Source organism: Phymastichus coffea, unplaced genomic scaffold (genome assembly GCF_024137745.1).
Source record: "Phymastichus coffea isolate CEN01 unplaced genomic scaffold, Cenicafe_Pcof_1.1 PCOF00070, whole genome shotgun sequence".
Taxonomy (NCBI): Eukaryota; Metazoa; Arthropoda; class Insecta; order Hymenoptera; family Eulophidae; genus Phymastichus; species Phymastichus coffea.
This window is the reverse complement of record NW_026706881.1, coordinates 70,897-87,927: the sequence shown is the minus strand read 5'-3', so window position 1 is coordinate 87,927 and position 17,031 is coordinate 70,897. Positions and strand designations below refer to the sequence as shown.

At 44.2% G+C, this 17,031-nt stretch overlaps 1 protein-coding gene across 5 annotated transcripts in view; it reads left to right on the top strand.

Annotated features, from left to right (window-relative positions):
- LOC131667753 (TOX high mobility group box family member 3-like) overlaps nt 1-17,031 on the top strand; it is a 177,614-nt gene that overhangs the window by 152,632 nt on the left and 7,951 nt on the right. For 3 of the 5 annotated variants that reach the window (XM_058941412.1, XM_058941414.1, XM_058941416.1), the window contains 5 exons: nt 2,416-2,583; nt 4,321-4,436; nt 6,762-7,089; nt 8,041-8,153; nt 11,258-11,393. In XM_058941412.1, coding sequence (XP_058797395.1) covers nt 2,416-2,583; nt 4,321-4,436; nt 6,762-7,089; nt 8,041-8,153; nt 11,258-11,393 — 861 coding nt within the window. The remainder of the gene's footprint in view (nt 1-2,415; nt 2,584-4,320; nt 4,437-6,761; nt 7,090-8,040; nt 8,154-11,257; nt 11,394-17,031) is intronic. The other 2 variants (XM_058941415.1, XM_058941413.1) reach the window with 1 other exon arrangement.

Here is a 17,031-nt window from a genome sequence, read left to right as displayed (position 1 = left end):
TAATTTATCTCGAAACATTTTAAACATCTCGTGCCTCATTTACATCTATATTATGCCTATACATATTGCCACATGGAAATTATTACTTACATAAATGAGAAAATGGGTGTTCGCGTATGTACGCGTATACTTTTAGCGCTGCGCACACGCAATCTCTCCATTAAAATTCCAACAACGAAAAATACATATTTATTTTCAATAATAAGTGTTTACCAACACGCGCGAATATCCTTCGCGATAGACGCTCCTGCTTTTTTGTAACGCTTGATTAGAGTATGATTTGTACTCGAATAAATGAATTATTTTTCACGGACTATCCAATTTCTGTCCAATGCCGCGTAACGAATAAAAGGGCAAGTTGTGTCTGTATGTGCTCGACTCGTTAACTAGCAAAATTGTGAAGTTGGTAAAAAAGACACTCAAAAATCTGTTATTCCGATCGTTTCTCTCTTCTCTCTCTTCTCTCTCTTATCTCTTGTTACATTCCCACCTCGTTGTTTCTTTTCTTTCTCTTTCTCTCGTAGTTTGTTCCTGTTGCACAGTATGCTCACGCACACACGCATGCACACGCACAGACACGCACACACACACAAAGGAGCAAGCGTGTAATTTCCCGCAATTCCGGACACGTCATTACCAAGTCGTAAAACGAGAGCCCGAATACCTCACTCAAACTGTCTTCCGATGCACTGCGAGCAGCAGAGAAGGGACGATAACTTTTTATTATCTTTCTCTCTCTCTCTCACTCTTCTCTCTACAAGATCGTTTACCTTTACCAAAGCTTCGCTTTTTTCTTCGACTCTGTGAGATAATAGGAATCGTTTTTATTACGGACGTGTTCGATAATCTTTAACTGTGCGCGCGCGCGCGCGCCCGCAAGAGAGAGAGAGAGAGAGAGAGAGAGAGAGAGAGAGAGAGAGAGAGAGCCGCGTGTTTTTTCTCCTCTTTTCTGCACTCGTTGGGAATAATTGAGTTCGACGCGGGTTTTTCTTTTTTAAGACGCGCGCTTTCAATTGATTGTTACTGAATTCTCGAGAGCTTTTTAAAACCGCAATCAATAGAAAGCGATTATAACTTTTTTTTTTTCGCACGGCCCTTGCCCTCCACTCGGTGAAATAATTGCCGTCCGAAAGAAAAAACAAAAAGTTTCCTTCTTTTTTATCAATGTTTCTCGATTTCTTTTTTTTCCACGCGCGAATGGGAAATTAATTGAAATGCGCGACGCGCGCCCGAGTCGGCCGTTCGCGTCCTCCGGCGTCCCTCTAAATCTGACCGAGAGACCTCGGAAAGAAGTTGGGCGCGCGCGATTGTCCGCTCGAAAAATGAGCCGAGGAGAGCCTGGATCGTTGCAATCGTAATTTGTAATTGCCCGAGGCATGGGTAGACGAGCACTTTGGGGGTGGGGATTTATCGACGCGAGCACGCCCGTTAGAAATGAGCGGAATCGCCCGAAAAAATTTTCCGAGACGATTAGCGCGACTAGCGTGGTTGCTTTCGAAAAAAACTTGGAGCCCGCGCGCGCGCGCGCCCACATACGCGCGCAAGAACACAGAGAAGAATCGGCGGAGGGGGCAGCCGGTTGACAGACCCACCGACCCACCACCTGTAATAATATTTTCTCATGGGCTTTCCGCTCTCTCCCCTTCTGGCAATAATAATATTTAACATTAATATAAGTCCGGCTTGCTATTTCTCTCGTTTGTTGCCTTTGAAGATGTAATTCTCCGAAGTGCAGCTTCGGAAATCAAAGTGGCTTTTTCTCGGAGCGAACGCGTTCGTTCGCGCTTTGAAAAAATATCGCGCAAAGCTTCTTTCCGAGGAGAAAAAAAAATCGCTAACTGCATCCATTGAGTTTCGCCTTGAAAGCGCTTACAGACGCTGTAAACAGAGTCTTTGCAAAGGGGAAGGCGAAGAAGAAGCGAAGCCTCACGAAAGAATGAAAACCGCAAAGAGCTCGTTTGGAATTCTGAATAAAGAAAGAAAAGCCGAAACAAAGAACCGAAAGAAAGAGGTGACTTGGTCAAACTCGATTATAAAGCGCGTGTGATGATCGACGAAAGCGCATCAAAGCGTAACACTCGGGCGTTAGACCGCGAGGGCAAGCGTCGTAATAACTCTCGTCTCGCGAGCGCAAGTTTTAACGAGATGGCGAGCGAGAGAGGGAGTCTCAGTTTCTCGCGGCGAAGAAAAATGATCCGACAGCCTAGCCCTCTTTAACTTGAACGATACTTCTTGTCCGCGCAACTTGGGCTACTTCTTCATCCCGAGAATGAAAACGCTGCCTGCCGTCCTCGGCGAATCGCTGATAATCTCCGCGATGATGGATCGTCCCGTCCTCGATTTGCCTCTTGCCCGAACAAACCCACGATCACCGCTCGGCAATGATATCGTTGTGGTGCTTCTCCCTCGTTGCAGACGTTTCACACGCCGAGCTTCGGCGACGAGGACTTCGACATACCGGCGATGCACTCGCATCCACAGCAGCAGCCGCAACAGCAGCAGCCACAACCGCCACAGCAGCACCCCCAACAACAGTCCCACGAGCCGATGCATCATCCATACCAGTCACAGGTACACATACGCGTATGTATAGATTTTTCTCTCCGTTTACAACAGCCACTGCTCACACTGTACTCGACAAAGCTCCGGCCTTACCGAAAGAGGCTCGGGCTCTAACGGGACTCCCGTCAGTCGAGGCGTAGACGCGCGCTGACGTGTTTATCAAGATGCCGCTTGCTTCGCCGCCACGAGAGCGGAATTTAGATTTCTGACCGTATCGTTGCTCGTGCAAGCGCGACCTTACGACTTCGCACGGGTGCGATTAATAGCCACAGCGAGAGACCGATTAAATTACTTTTGGCCGATTTATCGCGGACAAAAACAACGAGTTTTTTTTTTTTTTTTTCTTTTTTTTTCCGTAAACAAGCAAACAAAAGGAAACGCAAAACGGCGTGCAATTTATCGCGAGAGTGCCTCACGCGTATGCGCGTACGTGTGGCGAGCTTTATTAGAAAGTCAATAAAGTCAATAAATACGAATTTAATTACACGCCGAGGCGAGATTGAAGAGCGAGGAGCTCCTCGCTCGTGGATTTCGTATTAATAAATGCGCGCGAGCGACATACATCTAAATTGAATTTTATCGATGAAACACGCGAGGCAGTTGTGTGCATAGGTGTACGCGCCGTGGGGCTCTATAAGAGGATTTATCCAATTAGCGTGGAAATCGTCTTTTCCCGCGGCGAGGACGAGGGGAGAGGGGTACGCGGGAAAATCGATGTGCAAGTGTCATCTCCCGAAGTCTAATTACCGTCTGCGCGCGCGCGCGCGCCTTCGCCAGCGACACGATTAATCCGCCTTGACTTTGACGATAATCAGGACCATTAGCGCCATAATTGAGTATATACGTGCACCGCACGTTAACTCGATATACTCCCCCGCCTATTTTCCGAGGTATTTGGCAGACTTGCACTTGCGCGCATTCTTTCTGCTACCTTGAGCACAATATTTATGCGAAACCGCTATGACGAATGGAAATTAACTAACCTCATTTCGTAAAGTATAACTTTTCTCAAGGTGATGTATATATACGAGTATACTTTTCGAAGAAACATTGTCCTCTACGTAGATAACATTTGTGTTTACTTTGAGAATGGACCTTTTCCGGTTCTACGACGGGCATATATTTGACTATTCTGTATTATCTTTAATTAATTTATTGACACATAGTCGTATATATATTTTTTCCATCCAGAAAAAGGAAAGAACTGTTCTCCCCTTCTTGTACTTTTTTTTATTGTCATGCTCCAAGAATTCCTTATCTTATCGATGTATTTTTTCAAGGCTTTATTATTTCATAAATTAAGTCAAGTGTACGGTAATATTGAAACACGTAATATCTTATCAACTGCGCAATATAGCAGCGCGCGCATAAACATTTCTCAAGTTATTTATATCAAAATTCGCCTTAAAGATATTAATGTCGCCTCGTAAAAAGCCAATAGGCTCTCTATAGATGAGAAAAAGAGAAGGAATGAGATTTTGGTTGAGCGTAGATTAGCCGTGTCGAATGATCGCGCGCCGGAATTTCTATTGAGCTTTCAATAGCGTCGGGACGACAGCGGCACACGTTTACGTACGATATGTGACTTTCACTCTTCTCGGCTCAAGTCCCTCGTTGCCTAATAATAAGGCGAATTGTTTGCTGATTCAATCGCTGGAATGTCCAATTGAATAAGCGAGCCTCCGAAAACACAAAACACCAAGTTCTATTTTAGCACACACATGCTTACAATGGACGATATTTTTGTTTGGCAAGCAGATGATGCCAGGTCCCGGTATGCAACAGTCGACGGATGGTCTAAGTCTTGATCCCGGCGGGTACCAGCAGCCACTTTACCTGCAGCAGGAGCATCCCATGCAGTCGATCAACGTCAGGTTAGTAGTCCCCTATCGTTTCATTTCCCCCGAGCTGTAAATATTTCTTACATCTCCTCTTTTTGTCCATTTCAACCGTTGCCAATTGAAATTTATCGATACACGGAGAATCCTGGAGAGGAAGATGATGAATATTTATTGCCAAACTTATTTCTCAATTATTTTTCGAATTTACGATAGAGTTGTATTTTTTATGAATGCCGCTCGACGTAAAAAGCCATTTTTTTCCTTATTTTGTTGTTGTTCCAACGATATTCGAATTAACTTGGGCGTTCTTGGAGTTGCCAATGATGATATATAACTCGACGTGGATACAGGCACAACTATTCGTTAAAAGCGTATACAGTGTACATCATAAAAGCAGCAAGAACGCTCGCGCGGTGGTACTTCATTTGAATACATAACTTTTAGCAAAGCAGCAGCGACTGCTAAACAAAGGATGTAAATTGGACTCGCAAACGCTGTATAGGCGACTAAACAACTTACTTTCAAAACTCAGCCCTTAAAGGCGAAAAAGAAAGAGAGCGTAAATCACGCGAAATATCTTGCTTATGCGGCTGATCCCGTTAAAGGGGAGAATATAAACTTTGCCGCGAGTCGAAAAAAGTTTTAATGAAACAACAAACTAGACTGCAACGCCGTTCTCTACATCTCGCTTCGAAAATCGCGAAAACGGAATTGCAAAAATAAAAATAATAAGAAGAAGAAAAATGAAGAAGAACAAGAAAGAAGTAGGAACGCGAATTTATCGTTTCGCTTGGCAAATTTAATTTGAGACCGACGAAAAAAAAAAATAAAAAAATTTAAAAAAAGTAAAGAAGTGTAGCCCGTAAATCCGGTGACGCTGACGCGGCTAAGGCCATATCTCATAAGTTATCCAATTTGCGTTAAAATACCATTCCTACACTCACACGTTTCCTCCGCCTCCCTGCGCTCCTCTTCTCTTTCTTTCTTTCTGTCTTTCTTTCGTTTTTTGTTTGCTCCCGTGGCATCTTAATTGTTCCATGGGACTTCTCGCGTCCTTCTTTCTTCGGCTACTTCCGACGCGATTAATTGCAACTTCTTTTACCGTCTTTCTTGCCATTTTCATAATGCACTGCCATGAAGCTTCTTTGTTGTCTTGTTTTTCTGTCGCTTGCCAAAGCAGTCGTTCGAACGCCCCCCCCCCCCCCTCCCCCCTCTCTCTCTCTCTCTCCGTCAGCTAAATGAATTATTCAAGCCGTCGTCGTGGAAATTTCCGGCTTTGCTTGTCTTGTAATTATTTGTTTTACACTGAAATCCGTTAGTTTGATTCAACTGGTCGTGAGGTTTTTTTAATGTCCATTTTGAGCAGCAGCGACAGCAGCTGCAGCAATGATGTAGAATGTGACTCAACATCGCGTGATTGAATTTTTCCTTGTTGGTTATATTACGTGTCTTGACGGTTTTAGATTGAATAATGCTGCCATAAAACTGATTAATCGCGTTAAAGTTTCGTCGCTAGTAATGGACGTTTCATCATCCGATTTCGTAGAATAACCTCCACCATTGCAATAAAAATAATTGTAGATCAGAAAAAAGGAAGGCCCTTCGAGAAGAGAGAGAGAGAGAGAGAGAGAGAGAGAGAGAGAGAGACGGAATTCCTCGTGAATTATCTGTAAATGGAATCAATATAGAAGTGGCAGTTTGTAACTCGCTCGAGCGAGCGCGCCCGTGTATGTAGGACAGAGCGGAAGCCATAATTCCAAGCATAAAAAGCAATTGATGTATTTCTAACCTTGATACCAGTTTATTGTTCAAATACGAAATATAACAAGCCGGACAGTCATATGCGAGGTTGTTTTTATAGCGAAGGCAACAGCCTCGTTTCCCTTTCGCGCTTGCTAATGTCATTCCGTCGAATAAAACTTGCCCCCAAGTCATTTTAGCAGAGGTTGCAAGGTGCACGAGTAAATATCTTCCTTTGCGATTTGGAATTTTAGCGAGTACTCCTTAGTTGAGCGTGCGCGCTCGCGAGATTTTGATGAAATGTTGAATTCGTAAATATTTGCCGAAGCCCCCTTCCGCGCCTTTGGTAACTCAGAATCTATCGGCGCTGCGAAAACAGTTTCTCCTTTAAACACATCCCCATCCTTTGATTATGTACGTGTGCTAAGTTCGTTAACGTTCTTATTTTGGCTATACAGAGCGCGCGCTTTAGGCTGATCTCCGGTCCTGCGACGCTAAGCCGAGCGCTCGGTAAATTTCAATCGAATGCAAGCTAATGGACATAAAGTTTTTGATTTGCGAAGCGCGCGCGTGCGACAGCCGTTACGAACGCATCCGACGTGATTCTTGAAATTGCAGCTCAGCGTACAGTAGTCCCCAAAGCTCATACACGACAATGAGCTCGGCGAGTCAGCAGCACAGCGGCCAGCAGCAAATGCTGTTGATACAGCAGCAGCAGCAGCAGCAGCAGCAGCAGCAGCAGCAACAGATGCAACACATGCAATACCTGCACTCGCAGCAGCAGCAACACATGCAGCAGCAGCAACAGCAGCAGGCGCCGCCGCCGCCGCCGATACAGTACAGGAGCCCATCGGGCGGAAGTCCACCGGCGATGCAACAGACCGGTGTGCCCGAGCACACGACCACTAGCGAGGACAGCGACGACAGCACGCCACATTCGGCGATGGTGAGAACCTTCGAGGATCGATTTTATTTTTCTTTCACTATTTTTATTATTTGCTCTTTCATCGTCAACAGCTCGTCTCTTTCTTATAATGTCGCGCGTCAGCATTTCCGATCAAGTGGAAATTCAATTTTTCTCGAGGTGAATGATTACTTTTTGCTGCCGTTATCGGCATTCGGGCAACTGATACAGCGTCACTTTTCCTATTCACAACACGACAGCCAAACCAATCAACTTGACAATTTTTATTTCAAATCACTTGATTAAAAATTCTTTGTTTCGTGCTGCATCAAAGGCCTTCTATTCGCAATAGATCCCTTTCATCTCTCGCACAACAGCGACTTCGGTCGCTTCGCTTCATCTCGATGACGAGTTTTTCAAAGTACCAAGTTAATTTTGTCGTTTAAACAAAATCAAGGCGTCAACGATATTTCCATTTATGAGAATGTCTTGTTAAATTTTTATCGTTTTTTCCGAAAAAAATTCAATTTGCGTGTTCGGCAGGTCAAAGCTAGAGCGCGACATAACATTTGGTTTTCTTTTTTTTGCATATTTCACGCGCCAAATAAACGCGTTCTCTCTTTTTTGCTCATCGTAAGTAAACGGCACGTCGATAAAAAGGCTCGCGAGAGATGACGCAGCAGCACAAGGATGCTTTTCGCGTCTATCAAACTATTTATCTGCATAGCACGTAGATGTGACGTTGATGAAAAATGTCGAAAAGCGCTCTTACGAATATCGCGAAAGCTCAAGGCCACGTTCGTGACTAGTTTTCTATTCGATGGTCCGGATGTACGTTATATATATATTTCGGCGCCTCTCGTGGATCTTTACTTTTCGTTTTTCTCTCTCTTGTTTTCATCTTAAAAGCGAGTTTCTTAAAAATTGCAACACTTCGACAGGAAGAAAGACATTTATTCAATGGGCCATTGTGTGCGTGTGTGTTTGTTACAGATAACCGGTATCAAGAGACCATCGCCAGAGCCTGCCGACACGATGAGCAAGGCGCAAAAGAAACCAAAGGCACAGAAGAAGAAGAAGAAGCGGGACCCGAATGAACCCACAAAGTAAGCACCAAAACAAAGAAACCATGTGCAGCAGCCTGCCTAAATTATTTCAATCGCTTCTGCCCTCACCTCATACTCGAAGCTCATTTCACCGGGGATAATTAGTTGTTAGGCCAACTTGTAATTTATAAGAGTCCAGCGTCTCGTTGGCCTTTTTCTGTGTGTAATTTGAAATTTCTGATAGTGGCCATAGCGTAGGATTAGTCGCGCAGTCGGTCTTTTTTTTCCAAACTAAATTGGCTGCACTCTACTGCATTAGTTCTCCTTAATGTTATGTAAAAAGGCTGGATGAGTAATGGCTGCCCGATATAGGCTTTTATCGTTCGCGATTGGCATTTGATGAAATCATGGCCTATTGTAAGCGATCATCAGAAAATTGATTCAACAATGTAGGTAGTAGTAGTAGTTTCAAACCACGCAGTACTTGTTTCACAAAAGTTTCCGGAACGTTAACGTTGTCATTACGTGGTAGTTATGTCTTTATTACGGTACAACTCGTACGTAGTTTCCAATGCAAAAAAAATTAAGAACAGAGAATATTCGGTCTATTTACGAATTGTTTGGCATTTTCTAAAATAATTGGCTAATTATACCCATTCGCGAATGAGGCGCGTTTATATAGATTAATTGTCATTTTTTGCTCCCCCCCTCTCTCTCTCTCTCTTCGTGATTGGCTTTTTTTTGAATGAGCGAAAATTTATGAAAGCCATTCCAGTATAATGGGCCCATTGTGACGACATACACACAGCAATCGTGCTACAATTCAACAAACGTTAAGTCATAGCTTTGCCAGTTTGAAAAACCGTTATATCAGCTTGACTATTCAACTCGCTCGGAAAGAGAAAAATTACGGCGATGTATTGAGCAACGAGCGTTTTCTGGAAAAGCCGTTCGTTTCTCGCGCAAAATTGTCGCAACCACATGCTTAATTAAGAGTACTTTTCCGAAGCTAAAGAGAGTTTCGAAAGGAGACGGGACAAGATGCGCGAGGGTGGCTGGTCGTAAATTATTAGTTCTGCGAATTGGCAATTACCATTATTATCGCGACGGTGTGCGCGACGACGATGGTCCAGCTGCTGTGAGCCACGCAGGCTACTCCGCAGGGAGGATTGCATTGCTCTACCGCGCGCGCATTGTCATTGCCGAGTTGGATTACGCGCGTGCTTTATACATCGGGGATTAGTAACGTGTGTTTGCTTTTTATTTGCACGAGCAATACGTTCGCAGGATCTGATTTATCGAGTTTAATTAGTTTTTATTGAGCCTGTCTCATTTCATTGTAATTGATGAATTTCTCGGATAAGATAACATTCAATCGTGTTCAATTTAAATAACAACTACGGCAGCTCGTGACCGCGTTACAAAAGTGGGATGGAGAAGGAAAAAAATGGCAATTGTATGCGAGTGCGTGTATTATTAAGCAACGTAACATTACTTGACGAATCGGAAGGGAGGGGGGAGCTCTCGTAAACAACGAAAAGAAAGAAATACGTTGATTGGAAGCCATTAAAATTCACCTTTTAAACGATTTCAAAAGCTCTCTTTGATTATTCAAATCTTTTGTGCTCGCGTATAATAAATGCTCGCGAAACAAAAAGTATAAAAGAAATAGAGAGAGCGAGAGAGAGAGAGAGAGAGAGAGAGAGAGAGAGAGAGAGAGAGAAGGAAGACAAGTACTGAATCAACATTACGAACTATACAATGTCAACGTTTCCCCGTCTCGCTCGTGTAAATCCATTTCCCGTGCTTCCTTCATCTCCGTGTCTCGTCTCGTTATACATTTTCCTTGTTCGACTGTGCTGTTATTACTGTATTCCCTCCCCCGGGAGAGAGAACACGGGCAGAGAGAACGATTGAAACGCCATCGATTAGCTCTTTCTCTTTTTCTATTTTTGCTCTTATCGAGTTTGGTAATTTTAGAAGCACCGCGGCGTCCGCTTATATTCTTATATTCGATATTGGATTCGTCCATCTTGCAAATTTAGTCTTCAAAGAGAAGCACAATCGCGTTTTCCAATAAGGCCGCGGCAATCGTTAAATGTAATTACACAAGGTAAAATCGCATTTTCCCCCAAGTAGTTTTAATCCCATCCGATTAGTTCTCGCGATTGAGTTGGATCAATAGTTTGCTGTATCTCCCCGTTGTGCGCCGCTCCCCTCGGATAGCGAAGAACTGGCTTTTTTGTTGTCATTCCTTGTTGTTGTTTTCCTGCACAACGACGACGACGACGACGACGACGACGACGACGACGACGAAGAGGCAGAGGACAAAATCTCAAGCGAGTCGAGTCAAATGGTTTAAACGTAATTAGAGAGCTACTTTAATGAGAAGAAAGCGCGAGTGAGGGTAGTAGGTATTAGGTGGGGTGAGACACAAGAGGGACACAAAGAAAACGCGAATGTAACCCCCTCCCTCCTCCGCTGCTTGCAATGGAAACAAAGCGTCTCTCGTGCGCGACACTCAAAAGAGACGACCGGCCCTGTAAAAATCTATCCAACAAAGTGCTTTTTTTCTCTCTCTTTTTCTCTTTCTTTCTTCTTTGACTTCAATTAAAAGCTTCTTATATTTTTATAATTAGTGCGCGATTATTATTCCCCCGCTCGCCCCTCGTCGCTCTCATGAAGAGAAAGCAACTTTTTCATTTGCGATATTCTAAAGTTGCTTAATGAACGTTTTTATAAGTTTTAACGATATCATTTGGCCGAGGCGGCGCGCTCGCGCGAGTATAATTGTGTTTAGGATTTGAATGGGGCCTTGATTCTCGAACGAAAATAACGATTTGAAACTTTTTCGAGAGAGAGAGAGAGAGAGAGAGAGAGAGAGAGAGAGAGAGAGAGAGAGAGAGAGAGAGAGAGAGAGAGAGAGAGAGAGAGAGAGAGAGAGAGAGAGAGATAGAGATAGAGCATTTTAATTAAGCCGGGTTATTTTTAAAAAATTACGCTCAATGCAGAGTCTCCTGTAATTGCAATTACGTTGTATGTGTATGTTTCTTCTTCTGCTTTTTAAATTGGAGTGTTGCTGCAGCTCCGCGAGCACGCTAGTTAATTAGTTGGGAGTAGTGCAGCATCGCAAATTCTAACTTGTATTCTTTTTTTTTTTCCAGGCCAGTATCGGCATACGCGCTGTTCTTCCGAGACACACAGGCGGCCATCAAGAGTCAAAACTCGAACGCGAGTTTCGGCGAGGTCTCGAAGATCGTGGCTTCGATGTGGGACGCCCTCGATACCGAGCACAAGGACGTAAGTACACACACGCGCGTGTGCGCGCGCGCGCGCGCACACGTCCACACATACACGCACACAAGAACCAAAACTCTTTTCAACAACTTTAACGAAGGGCATTCACTGAGGAGGTTCTTTTTTTCATCATCATCTTCTTCTTCCTCTCTCCGCCCTTTTTTTCTCCCGAGGCGTTAGACATATACACACGTACTCACATAAAGAGAGACTCTCGCACACGGGCTATTGTATTGTCAGTCCAAAGAGTCCTTTAATCTTTGATGAGTAGCGTGAAAGCAAGGGCCAAAGAAGAAAAGAATCAGCCTCGCTGAATGAACGAACCCTATTGATGGCAATCAATCATTCATCGCGATTGCGAGTTAGAAAGAGAGAGAGAGAGAGAGAGAGAGAGAGAGAGAGAGAGAGAGAGAGAGAGAGAGAGAGAGAGAAGAAAGCCTCTCTCTCCGTGGCTAAGATGAAAAGCTCATATTTCCCCCCCCCCCCCCCCCCCCCACGAATCGATCGCAAAGTGCCATTGTCGTCCTCAACAAAACAAACTTTTTTTCCCTCATAATTGACAACGTCCTATTTCGAGATAGTGCTCGCGCGCGCGTGGAATGTAAACGTTGCAAAACGCATTAATCAGTAGCGTCAACCGCAAATCTCTCTCTCGTCGATAAATGTATTACCACGACGCGCACGCGAGAGAGAGAGAGAGAGAGAGAGAGAGAGAGCCGTAAATTTTCGATCGTCACTCAAAACTTATCAGCGTTTGAATTTAACGCTTTTCCCTCGTCCACTCGTTTTTTTTCCTCGCTCCGCGCGGAGAGTCGCGTTATTACACACGATAAAAAGCATGTAACTCGTATACCGTCGATAATTAGCGTCACGCGTTAACTTAATGTTTCGCTCGCGTAGCAAAATGCTCTCCCTCTCTCTTACTGCCTTCGCGCGTACTAGTATTGTCACCATAATTCACGCGCGACGTAGAGGGCAATAAATGTAATTCCACGCGACACTCATTGCAGCAACGTACTTAGTCTCAAGCGACGGGATGCGCTATTGAAATTTATGAAAATTCAGTGAATTTTGTCTCTCCCTCTCTCTTTGTGTCCCTTGCGGTCGACCGTTAAAATTGGCGCGTTTCCCGTCTCTCTCCGAATGGAAAGAGATTGTCATGTAATCCCTCGCGTGTATCGAGGACCTTATTAAAGAGCCTTTCAATACGGTCGCAACTCGACTGCAAAGAAACTAAAAACAACGGCGAAGCGAAACAGAGGAAGAAACTAGAACGGCTTCGCGCGAGCATTTTTCGTAAGTTTTTTCTCAGCCTTCGCTCGCACATGCACACATACACACACGACTCTATTCTCGAAACAGCATCACTCGATAATTAAAATAAGTACCGAGCAATCTTTTTTCTTTGTTCAGTGGCAATAGCCGTGCTCTCGTTTCTATCTTTTTTTTTTACTTCTCCGCGAGATTATCTATTTAATTAAGTTTCATAACGTACCAAGGCCATTAAGCCGATTTTATCGTCGCGTATATAACTTTTCGATTAAAGCCTTTCACATTTAAATCTCTTATTAAAGTAATTCGGCTTCGATCTCTCGGAGATTTCTAATTAAACTGAAAAGAACGAGCGAAAATATCGCGCATTGTCCATTAATGCATCAGTATAGATCACAAGATTCGTTTGTTTTTAATCAAAAAGAAAAAGATCCACTCGCCTAACGGGATTTCAGCTTCAATTTTACTCCCAATCGTCGGATAAAATGTCCGATAGCAGATCTGATTAATTTTTGCAGAGGCAGATAGCGCGAGAAGAAAATGTTTAATTAAGTTTTATTCAGTCGATAGCCCCAAAGAATCTACTCTCCCTTTCCAACCTTTCCAATCCTAATTTGAAGTTGAGAAAAGTTTGAATAAAGTTGAGAATCCGTCGGTCGTTTAATTAAAATACTCCTGACTTGTTTGAGACTTCCGGCAAAGAACACATCAATCACTATTACACATAGGTATATGTAGACATGTGCGCGCGCGCGCGCGTGTGCCTGTGTGTGTGCGCGTGTGAGAAGGGAAAGGAAATGCTACACATACGTACGCACAAACGCGCATGTGTGTCTGCTATCGGCATTCGGCAAAGCGTTATTATGTAAATAGCCGCTCGCTTATCGGCTACTCTCTCGGCAACCCCCTTCCCCTTTGATAAGTCGGCATTATTAGCGCTATCGCTAATTAGATCCGATATTGTATTCGGACGCTCGTAATCAACTCTTCTTGCTTTTTTTTCTCCATTTTTTTTTTCGCCTATTTCCGGCCGCCTTTTCCGACTGTCGGTGGTTTAGCGCGCCTATCTTCTTTTTGAAGGATTCCTCACTTGGTGGGATAACGCTGAAGCCGTTAGAGCTTTATCTAGTGGCACGATTAAATCGCGGCTCTTACCCAAAGCAATTTGCAAGTTTCATAGAAATGAAACTGTCGTTGGTGCACGCGGTCCGTTTCCGATATTAAAAGTGCGCCGCACTGCTGGCTTTTTCGATCCATTCACGCGTATTTTTCAAAGGAGGCACATTATGTATCAAGTCTCTAATTTCAAAATGGGACACGTAGATTCATCATTCAGCTGAGATCAAGCCTGTAAAGTAGTTATTTATAAGTTGGGAAAATGGAAGAAGCCGGCCGACAGCTGCGGGTCATGAATTTTGATCAAAGTGCCAGAGAGTGAGAGATGCTTCTCGAGCTGAAATAATGGCGACGCGCCCACTTAATCGGACGAGCCTTGGCAGTTTTATCTACTCGAGCTCGCTTTCGCGACGGACAGTCGTGTCACGAGAGTGCGTCGCGTTCGATTGCCGATCGCGCGACATCGCGGTCGAGGGCCGCTCGATTGACGACGGCGCGTGGGATCAGCTGCGATTCGTGCTCTACGAATGAGAAATCGTCGATCGACCGCGCAACCTCCGCGCGCCGAGAAAACGCACGCGTGAACGTGTCCCATCTGCCGCGGGCGAACAAGAAGAAGAAGAAATTCCGGCTAAAACATCTGGTGTCGATGAACGCCGCGGGGCACTCTTTTAATATTATCTTTTCTATATACGCAGATCACCCCCGCGTGCTTGACAAGTGTACACATCTCGAGTCGCTAGCGTTCTCATGAATATTGCGTTACGCTCTTGTCGCTATTCCGGCTGCTGGGTTTTTTCTCTCCTCGCTGACACGTGAAATGTCTCACTGAAAAACTGTTGGCGCTTTAATTAAAAAGAGCTTTAAGAAATGCTGCAAGTTGCAGCTTTGTCGAGCAACGACAACGCTGGAATAAGATATCCAGCGTGGAGTGACCTTGCTACTTGTCTCGCGTTCATGGATAATACAATAATAATTCGTTCGTTTCGTTTCTTTCCAATTACATTAAAATAAAGTTTGCCAACTTTGAAAAATTGAGCTTCGCGGGAGAAAGAGAAAAAGACAAGCCAAGTAGGAAAAAAAAGAGGACGAAGACGAAGAACACGTAGCTCGTTCTTCGAGCGAGCAAAAAGTACTTAAAAGGCTTCGCGAGCAGAGCATATCCAATTTTAAGTGATTATCCGTGTCTCTTTCTCTTTCTTTTCCCACTGGTAATTAGCTCATTCATTGTAATTCCCCGCGAGCAATTTATGATTATTTCAAAAGTAATAGCGCAATGCGCTCCCCTTTTTTCCTTCTATCCACCCCCCCCCCCCTTCTCTTTATCTCATACGGTAATACCCTGGCCGGCGTAATTAAAGTACCATTTGCAATTTAAATCCGTCTCTGATGTATACTTGCGAAAACTCCAGTCATCGCTTAATCGATCTCTTTCCCTTGTCTTTTTTTCCATCTCCTGCCAGCCAAGTTTTTACCTCTTCGAAGCAAGAGCTACTTCCGATTCGTAGAATAACTTTCACACGTTCGATCCGACGCGTAAACAACAACCAATGAGAATTAGACAGCTGCCTTTACGCGTGCACGCACGTGTGTACTCCGTTTTCGAATGAACTTGATTTCTCATATGTACTTTGTAAGGATTCGGTCTGTCGCTCACGGCTTTTCGAGCTGGCATCGCCTAAAACGCGATCAATACTGCACGATCCGCGCTCAGCCGTAAAAATAAAATAAAAAAAAAACGGCAGAGATAGGTTTCGCGGAGAGAAGAAAATGAAAGCTGTCGTTGTAGTCGTCACGTCGTTGCACAAATATTTATCATAATATAAAAGTGAAATTTCGTCGAGGAGCACGCAAACTTTCACCGTTGCAAAAACAAAATGTCGCGTTCGGCAACGAAATGTGCTTTTTCGCGATATACACGAAGCGTTCGCAGTAAGTTCAACTTTCTTAGTGACTTGCGCTTTATTTTCGAGAAAAGAGAATAACCCTCGAGTAGAGTTTTGCTCGCGAGTTATTTTACTTTGCGCGTATGGCGTAAGAAGATGAGCCAAATCGAGCTTTTCTCTTTTAACTCTCTCGTTTCATGGCAAGAGTCTCTTTTGTCTCTCAGTATTGTGACGAAGTGAAATTAATTTTCCCTCCGCGATTGTTCGGAAAAATTGTTTGTCCGCTCTTTCTTTAAACGTCAAGTTTGCGCGCCTTGATGAAAATGTCACTCGAATAATAGCGTTAATTTGCGCTTTTGATTAAAAGCGTGGAAAGGAGGTGGAGGCCGTGCGAAACGAAACTTTACATTAAAAATTATTATTATTTCGCTCGAATGAAACCGCGTTACAATTCTTTTTCTCCACTCATCGGCGCTTTGGACTTTTGCGCGTTTCCTCGCTTTGTTGTGGTTTCATTAAAAACTTGTTTAACCCCGCACGAGTAAATTATCGGGAGAGGTGCAATTAAAGCGAGCGAATAACTTTTTAATCGCGACTGCAGCTTTTGAAACAAGAAGATAAAGAAAGAAAGGGGGAAAAAAAGCCAGTTGCACAATAGAGGAGAAACATAATGAATTGACATTCGAGTGCAAAAAGCGCGTGCGCTTAATTTCTCGCGATTCTTTTTCGCTCGTCGCTGTGTTTTCTTCTCCGCGCGCGAGGATTCTCTCGGCGATTTTTCGCCGCGCTCCGCTAACTTTTGAGGTCAACGATGGCGCGCGCACGCGCCTCAATTATGAATTTTAACAATAAACGTTGCCCGCTTACGCAAGCACGCGTCGCTCCAATGAAATTGTCGGTCGTGAGTAATGGCGATCGCGCGCGGGAGGTAAGAGCTCACAAACGTGTTTGCCTAAGTCGGAGAAATGGGGATGTCGAGGTCGCGCGGGGAGAAAACAGGGAAATAGAAAGATGGAGGAAATGATACTTGCGCTTTGCGCTTGCTCGGCTTAATTGTCTTTTTCTCGTTTTAATTTCAATTCGTACGTCGGTTTTCATGCGAGTCCAATCGCGAAACGATGTTCGTAACGAGGCTGTCGCCAGACGAATTTTTACGACGTGTAATACACGTTGATTCATAGCCCTTGAATCATCTACTCTCTCGCGCGCAAGAGAGCCATGCAATCAAAGCGCGCGAGAGAGATAGAGAGAGGGGAGGGCCGGCATTGGACGGACAAATTTTTCGAGAAAAATGCGATTCCCACGCCCCGAGCTTTCAGTATGAAAAATGCGAGTTGATATCCGAAGTTGAATCGTAAAGCGGACCG